General features: G+C 31.6%; 1 protein-coding gene across 2 annotated transcripts; it reads left to right on the top strand.

The window, feature by feature from the left end:
- The first annotated feature begins 3,153 nt into the window (after positions 1-3,153).
- LOC107850877 lies at positions 3,154-7,080 on the top strand. 2 transcript variants are annotated; one of them, XM_016695676.2, is made up of 3 exons: positions 3,154-3,359; positions 5,970-6,309; positions 6,404-7,080. In XM_016695676.2, the coding sequence occupies exons 1-3, from the start codon at positions 3,279-3,281 to the stop codon at positions 6,892-6,894; spliced, it is 912 nt and encodes a 303-aa protein (XP_016551162.2). In that variant the 5' UTR covers positions 3,154-3,278; the 3' UTR covers positions 6,895-7,080. The 2 variants fall into 2 exon arrangements, with proteins under 2 accessions (XP_016551162.2, XP_016551161.2); XM_016695675.2 differs by having other exon boundaries at positions 5,964-6,309.
- The last annotated feature ends 2,016 nt before the right edge of the window (positions 7,081-9,096 follow it).

Below are 9,096 nucleotides of genomic sequence, written 5' to 3'. Positions count from 1 at the left end.
TTTTTTTTTCCTTTCTCATATTTTTCTTTTTCTTTTCTTATTTTCGTTTTCTTCTTTTTTTCTATTTTTATTTTTTTTACTATTTAAGTAAAGTGTTGCTATATAAATATATATACAAATTGAATAGTAGTTCCTATTTTAACTTTCATCAATTAGAGTTAAATAAGAGAACTGTTCCTTAATTCGTGCTACTTTTAATTATAAAGATTCATTTTCCTTATATGACTCTTCTGTTTCTTTTTTCTTTTTTTTTTCATTTTCTTATTTTTTTTCCTTTCTCATATTTTTTCTTTTCTTTTCCTATTTTCATTATTTTTTATCATTTTATTTTTTTATTTTTGATTTCTTTTTCTTTTCACTTTATTTTCGGTCTTCTATTTCTCTTCTTTTTTAGCCTTTTTCATTTATTTTCTTTTTTATTTTCTTTTTTTTTTATTTCTCATATTTTTCTTTTTCTTTTCCTATTATCGTTTTCTTTCTTTTTTTTCCCTATTTTTATTTTTTATTTTTACACTTATATTTCTAGCTTTTATTTCTCTTTCTTCTTCTTTTCATTTCTTACTTCTTTTTCTTTGAATTTCTCTTTTTTCCTTTTTTCTTTTTCTATTTTTTTTTTTACTCTTCTACCTCTTGCTTTTATTTTTAAAAGACACGTATCTATATCACATACACATATTTAAAAAATATACAAAATATATAGACATACAGATATATCTGCATATGTATTTACAGAAATACATAGTTGACTCATGAATATATAAACACATAGGACACAAAAAATTCTATAACAAAAAGTGACATAATACATTTGTCAAATTGCGCTTGAACTACACATTTCTTCTTCATGATGTAGACATCAAAAATATTATTATGACAAAAAATATTCATCATCCATAAATACATATGCATTAATCATAAATACATGTGTTATTCATAAATAGCTATGCATAACTGAAAAAATACATATGCATTAGTCATAAATACATATACACACTGAAAAGTACATATGTATTATTCATAAATACATATGCATCTATGAAAAACTAAACAGAACTAAAAATATATTTCCAAATCAATAAATATAGCATGTAGTCCCATAAAAATGTATGAATGACTAGAAAATGCATAGTATTATTCAAAAATATATATGCATATCTGAAAAAATACATATGAATCAGTTATAAATACATATGCAATCTGGTAAAATATATATGTAGTATTCATAAATATATATATGCATAACTGAAAAAATACATATGCATTACTCATATACATAACATATGCACAACTGGAAAAATACATATTCTTCCTTTTCGTTTGACTTCCTCTTTTTCACATCTTTTTGCACTTTTGGAGATTTTGGAGATGAAGGTTTTCTCAATGTTTTTCGTTCATGATTTTCTCAATATTTTTCGACTCATTATAATGCTTCGAACTCACCTCTTCTATGCCAACTTCTCTGTCCAACTGAATAGGAGTAGAGAGCAACTTAACATAAAAAATCACAATCTTTCAACAAAAAAAAAATCACAAAATCATACCAAATAACGTAGGAAAAGTTATAGCAGACCTCCATCAAATAAAGTATTCCTCCATTATAGCAGACCTCCACAATCTTTCAATAAAAAAAAAATCACAACCTCCTTCCCTAAAAAAAAAAAACGAAGAAGACGGACTAAGAAAAAAATATGAAAAAAATATAAATTATATGAAAAGATAACATGCAAATGCTGTAAACAAGATTACTTAGGCTACTAATTAACTCGCTATATTAGTAGGATTCTTTAAAATTGTTATGGTATAATTATATCTTTTAAAATGTATAAAAAATTTACACGTATTTGTCGATATTTTTAGAAGTCCAAATACCATAAATTAGTAGGAACAAATTACTTACATATCACTACCGTAGGCCTAAAATTTTTTGAGAGAATGAGAGATTCTCAATACGAATTTCTACTGCAAATTTGATTAAAACTATCATTATTATTATTGATTTGTCTCTATTTATACAATGATATTTGTAGGTAGTTGAATACAAAATTTAAGATGTTAAATTAATTTTGTAGTTCATTGAAAGAAAAAGATAAAAAATAATGGTTTAAAGGGTAGTTTGATGAATATCAACTTACCTTATTTAATGGAGCATAATTTTGAAAAAAAGAGAAAGAAATTGAAAAAAGTGGAGTGAAATATGGGAGGGAATTAAAAAAAGTGGAGTGAAATATGAGAGAAAATGTACAGTAAAAATAGGGAAGGGTAAAAAAGTGGGTGAAACCCACATGCTTTTTAATATGATGATTAAAATATTATTACTTTTGCTATAACTTGTAATTTTGAAAAATATTATTATTTATTGTAATTAAGGTCTTAAGTATACTAGTTTATGTAATTTCTCCTTTAAATAAGTTATTATCTGATTATCAGTTCACCCTTTAATAATAAGATGTCAGATCGCTAATCCAATAACATTGGACAATAAACTGATAGTCAATACATTAACCCAATAACCTAATAACTTAGACAAATAACATAAATCTCGATAGTTTGAAGCTTAATTATAGAAAATTTCTCCATTTTACACAATTACAAAAAATCTCAATTTTGGGTCTATCGAAATACGTAATTAGCTCTCGATACATCCAATGAAGATTCTTTTTTACTTTTGTAAAGAGACATAATTAGCTTCCGATACACTTTCTCCAACTTTAGATCCGTCGAGATACATAATACATCCAACGAAGATATATTTTTTCTTGTAAAGATACATAATTAGCTTTCGATATATTATTTTGGATTCTAAATTTGTTGAAATACATAATTAGCTTCCTAATACATTCAAGAAAGATACATAATTAATAAGAGCGAGAATTTGTGCAAATGTGATAAGTTAAAGTGTATATTTATGTTATTTTTTTACTCCCCTAAGTGGAAGCCCCCTTTGCCTATATGTACGCGCACACCCACAATCGTTAGGGGTCGTTTGGTAGAGTGTATAAAAGTAATGCAGAATAACGTGTATTAATAATGCTGATATTAATTATGCAGACATTATTTTTTATATAACGTTGGGTTTGATATATTAAAGATAATAATATTTTTACAATTTTTATAAGAAGCTATTTATTTACCAAAATACCCTTCGCTTCCCGTTAGTTAGTTGCTCATAATTGCCAACATCTCTGCTCTTTCCGCGGAATATTCTTCTTCTTCTTCTTCCCTGTGCGTTACGGAAACCCTAGATAAAATCCCCCTTTCTTCTTCGATCAATCGAACGAATGTCTCGGTGTTTTCCGTATCCACCACCTGGTTATTCACCCAGTAAAGCTACTAATTATGCCTTGATCCAATCGATTAAGGTAGGTTTGTGAGATTTTGCGTGTCTTTTTGCGCTCGGTCGTTGACATTACATTCATGATCTATACAGTATTAGGATTTTATTCGATTAATCAATGATACTGTACGTAGAGAGCAGACGGACTTGCCTTTGTTGAGAACTTGGGAGTATTTGGTAAAGTTGATTGTGCCTAGGAGTTAGTTACAATCTAGGGTTGGAGTGAGTTTTAGTTAAATTTTCAACAGTTTTTTTGACTAGTGGGAGGTAATGTTGTTCGGACTCTTCAAAAATGTTAGAGCAACATATAGTTGGAAAGAATTGTCAAAGGTGAGAATTCGGTAAGGATGATTGTGCCTAGGATTTAGTTATAATCTAGGTTTGGAGTGAGTTTTAGTTAAATTTTCAACAGTTTTTTTGACTAGTGGGTGGTAATGTTGTTCGGACTCTTCAAAAATGTTAGAGCAACATATAGGTGGAAAGAATTGTAAAAAGGTGAGAAAAAATTGGGTAATAGCAAGTCAAGTCTACCTGATAGTGGTGAAACTCACTTAAGTTGTGTGGTTGATATGTAGCGTTAAATCACGGGAAATGGAATTTAACTTGTTGATGGTGCAGTGTGTGATTTTTCTGCTGAGGATTGTAAATACCTCGCATTAAAGGACGATATATGTAGAATGTAGAATGTAGAATTTAGGATTAGGATTGGAGTGAACTTCAGATGAACTTATGACAGTTTTTTGACTAGTGAATATTAGTAGATGTTTTTGAAGGGAAAGAGTTTTTAAAGTTTAGATGGGCTGAGAATTTGGTAAGATGTGTTGAATGCATAATTTTTCAGTTGCGATAACCGGATACCTGCTGAAACTGCACTAAGTTGTGCAGTTGATACCTAGCATTAAATCGCAGTAAATGGATTTTACCCTGGTTGATGTGCTATTTTTAGAATTTTCGAGTGGCTACGGTGTTTATGATTAGGGATAATTTGAGGCTAATTTTTAAGAGGCTTGGACTAGTAGGTAGATCTGTTCAATCTGTAATGAACTTACAGCAATTAGCATTTGGAAGATATTAAGCTAAATATTGAAATGAATATGACCTGAGAAGAGTGGAATGAATTTAGAGGATTCATATAGCAGATGATAACTATTTGAGATTGAGCATAGTTGCTTTACTTTTCCACCTGACAGTACCAGGGACCTGCTAACTCTAATAAGGAATCTGTGAAAAAGAAATTTGTGATTTGGTAGAATGCGCTCTTTACTTCATCGCTCTACCTCACAGTTCAGGCTGCTATTCTTATTTTGTATTAGGAATTTTTCTAACGGGCAGAGTTCATTTTATAATATAGAATCATTTTTTCGTGGTAAGACACTCAGTTATGGCTTTAAGGGGGAGGGAGGTTCTCACCTCTCATTTGTAAAACCAAGTTGAGCTACTTCTTTAACTGGTGTTTTTGGTCTACACAAAATTGGGTTGTCGCAGAGGTTGCAATTCTTTTTGTCACTACCTAAGTCAATATTGTGTATCAGTAGTCAATGCTTTTTTTTTTTTGATAACCGTGGTGTCCGGACCAGCTTTCGTGCACATCGACTAAATTCACGGGATGCCTGTCACCTCCAACGATATATATTAGGTAACTCAGTCCCCCAAGGCTAGGACAAATGGCAAGAATAACCTAGTGCTATTTTGTCTTTGTATTTGAACCTGAGACCTTGGTCTCATGTTCTGAACCCGTTTCATTGACCATTAGGTCACACCCTTGGGTGCATCAGTAGTCAATTTTTTCTTAATTCTCGATAGTCTCCCTTAGAGGTTTTTTCCCTTGATAAGGCATAGTACTTTATCAAAAAGAGAAGTACCAAGAAGGGTTTATATGGAAAGTCCGCTCAGCTGGTAACATGAACATGAATTATATTCTATTCTAATTCTATATTCTTAAGAGAATACCCCACCCTAACCATTCTTTTAAGACCACTAAGCTCATAGTTTTAACCTTTTTCCATCTTAAGAGAATATTTGCTATAACCCTTTTGCAAGCAGCAGCAAGCTTGTTGAAGCAAAAGCTATTGGTAAATTTCTTTAGCACAATTCTCTGGTGCTTCCAGTGATTGGTCATTTAAGGTGTCAACGATGATACTATCAGTTACTTGCTTAATAACAAGTCCGTTGGTCAAGTGTGTGCATTTTTTAACCTCGTGCAGGGGTTGGATATTAACGCATTTTCCACGCTGTGTTAGAAGTAATTATGCAACTTCTTGAAGCGTTAGGCGCCAAGTTGTGTAAAGAATTCGCTGACTTAGTGCATTACATGATTAATTATTTAAGTTCATGTTGTTGTGAACTTGCGCTATCAACATGTTGGATGCTAAGCCTGTAGTTATGCAACTTCTTGTAATGTTAGGGTCGGGTTGTGTAAAGAATTTGTTGACTTAGTGCAGTACATGGATTAATCACTTAGATGCATGTTGTTGTGACTTGAGGAGTTAACATGTTTGGTCTCTAATAGGAAGAAGTAACTGATATGTAGCATATATTTGAGGATCCTAGTTGTTCATTATCGTGATCATGTTGTAATGGTCATCTCTTGTTCCCTCCAATCTTAACTTGTTTTGCTGGTGCTCTAAAGCTCCAGAGGGACAAGGAAAGAGCCAAATTGGAAAGGAAGAAAGAAAAGAAAAGGGAGAAGAAAGAGAGGAACAGAGAGAAGAAGCGAAAGGCAAAGCAGGAATCAAGTTCAAGTTCTTCTCGAATTGGTAATTTGATCTCTGGAGGAGATAATAGGGAGTTGAAAACTAGTCACTTGCAGAAAGATATTGAGAATGAAATTGTTGAGCACTTGGAGAACAGCAGTCTATCCGAGGAACACGGCCAGCCTGTCTGCTCACAAGAACCAAGCTACTCATCTTACGGCACCCAGAATAACAATAAAAGAAAGAAATCTACCTCACCGTTAAATGGAATGCATGGCCATGGTGAGTTATATTTTGTTTCCAACACGCTATAATGTTCGTTTATTCAAGTGTGTTTGTTGGTGCTTGCCTTTACATTTCTTTGCTTGACAAGTAGGTACTGTTGTTCGCATTCTAGTGTCGTCACATACGCACGGACAATGTGATATATCTAACAAACAAGACTGCTTCAAAGAAGCCGCTAAACATGAGGCAGAAAGAGCCTCCTCTCCCTTGCCGAATACCAACAACCAATTGTTCTTCCCTGTCATGTCAGTTTCAGGACAGCACTCATTGTCTTCTGGGTGGACAGAGCCAGAGCCCATTGCAGACGACAAGACAACAACTGCTTTTTTCTCCAAATTGCCCGAGAATGATATAGAACTAAGACAGTTCAAGAATTTGATTCTTAACTGTGCTCCACCAACTCTCCACTATGACTACGATGATCAAGATTGGCTGTTCCAAAGAAAGCATAAGTGCACGAGAGTGAAGGAAAAAGGCGAAGTCAGCAACGACATGTCTTGTGGCACCTCTGCATTGTTGCCGCGTGCGCAATACCTTGACGATGCTGAATTATATGCATTCCCCTTCACAATACCTTTTTGAGTTGCTTGTTGTAAATTTGAGCTAGATCCTTCCGCCTAGGGGAGAGATTGTGGAATATCAATCTCATCGAGATCATACCTAATCCCTAAAGTACTGTAGATTGATCTGAATTTCATGCAGAGACATTTGTGTTATTCTTTTGGTTTTCCTCAGCCAGTAATATCATGAAATCTTTGTGCTGGTCTATCTTAATTGGTGCAATGTCATTCAATATCTTTGGTAAACGAAGCTTCTCTTTCTTTAAACGAACACAAAAGCAAAATATTTTCTTGATAATTGATAGTGCATATTTTAATAAGTAATTGAAGTTTAAAAGATATTTGGTCACTATAATTGAGAGAGCAAAAATAAACAGCACCTTATATTACTACGAAATCAATTAAACTACGACATGACTTTTGCAAACATTTCAGAATAATTTTAACTTGAATAAGTTGTAGGGGTAATTATTATATTGATTTTTTGGGTTAATCATTTAAAAAAACACATCGTTTTCGTAGTTTTTCTTATTTTTTATTGAGAAAATAGTCAATTACCTCTTCAATCTTTAGTCGAAATCTCAACTACACACAATCTTTACTAAAGTCCCATTGCCCACTAAACATTTTTTTACTGTATTTTATACCTCTCCCATTATTGATCTGTCAATATAAACCAAACAATAACTCATGCGTGTATACACGTGCCTAGGTCCACTCCTATTTTTTCACTTTCTTCCTAAAACGAAATAGGCCATTTCCATGGATAACACACAAATGACACATCTCTCAGCTCTCTATACACACAATCACCATCTTGAACACAACACACAACTCTCTATACACACACTCACCATCTACAACACAACACACAAAAAGACCCACACAATACATAGACTACTATACACAGTCAAACGCGAGAGATGGGAGAAACAATGAAAGAAAAGATGGAGAAAGAGGGAGAAAAAGGGAAAAACAGAGAGGGGAGGTCCATCGGAGGAAAAAAAAGCTTCTTTTTCTCATCTTTCGCCGGCGAAACCACCTTTTAAATCCAAATCACCACCAACTTATTTTTTTCATATTTTTCGGACCAAATTCCGTCAGAAAACAATCGAAAATACCAAATTAGTGACGAAAATGCCTGAAACAAGCCCATCTCGCTATAAATCCACCAGTTTCGTCGAAATCCATAATTTATAATCTATATTTATAAAAGTGGAAAGACCCTTAGAAAAGTGATTTGAACTTTTTACCTTTCGTTAAAAAAATCTCCTTAATAGACAAAATTATCTTTTTACTATTTTTTAAAATTATTATTTAATTTTAGTAAGGTATCTTATTTAATTTATGAGTCCTTTTAAATGTAGGATTTATTACGAATAGAAATAATTTAGGTATAAAATTCATGTAATATTCTTCAATTTAGGTAAATTAATTTTTCTTACCTATTTTAACAAGGCATTAGTTAGTTAGATTTTTGTTAGGGGGGTGGGGGTCTTTTACTTATTTTATTATTTTCTTACATATTTTAGCATTATAGTTAGTTAGGTTTTTTCGATTGGAGTCTTTATTTACTTTATTAATTTCTTCATATTTTAGCATTAGTTAGTTAGATTTTTTTTTTTCTTAAAAGAAAAAAAAAAACTAAGGTCTTTTACTTATTTTACTTTTTCTTTTCTACTTTAATATGAATGTTATTCTTTATTTTAGCTTCCGACTCTCAATTGTGGCATTCTAATTTGTAATAGATTTTATGATACAATTTATATATGACCCTTTTTGACAATTTTTTTGCAACTAATTTAGTGTACGTGTGTTGCACGTGTATGTCATGACAATATTATTAACTTAAATATTATAAGTGTATGAAATTTGTTGTTCGAAATTCACATTGAAATTTGACTAATTCGAATTTGAAACATGCATGAGATCAGACATGAATATATTCTAATGATTAATATGAACAATATAATTATATATTCTTCCTTTCCTTGCTCTACACATTAAAATTTTAATCAAGGATCATGCTAAAACAAAGTTCGATACATAAAAATTAATCATATGTTAAAACTTAGACGAGTTTGAATTTAATTATTCAACCTCTTTTATAATTTACATGAGAAAAAAAAAATTAGGATTGTAGAAAAAATATACCAAAAGAAGCATACACTCAATCCAAAACATGTGATACATACTTTATTAAGCCAGGAAGAAATATGTAGAA

Source organism: Capsicum annuum, chromosome 12 (genome assembly GCF_002878395.1).
Source record: "Capsicum annuum cultivar UCD-10X-F1 chromosome 12, UCD10Xv1.1, whole genome shotgun sequence".
Classification (NCBI taxonomy): domain Eukaryota; kingdom Viridiplantae; phylum Streptophyta; class Magnoliopsida; order Solanales; family Solanaceae; genus Capsicum; species Capsicum annuum.
Note: the sequence above shows the minus strand (reverse complement) of the source record. Positions and strands in the feature narration are given on the sequence as shown.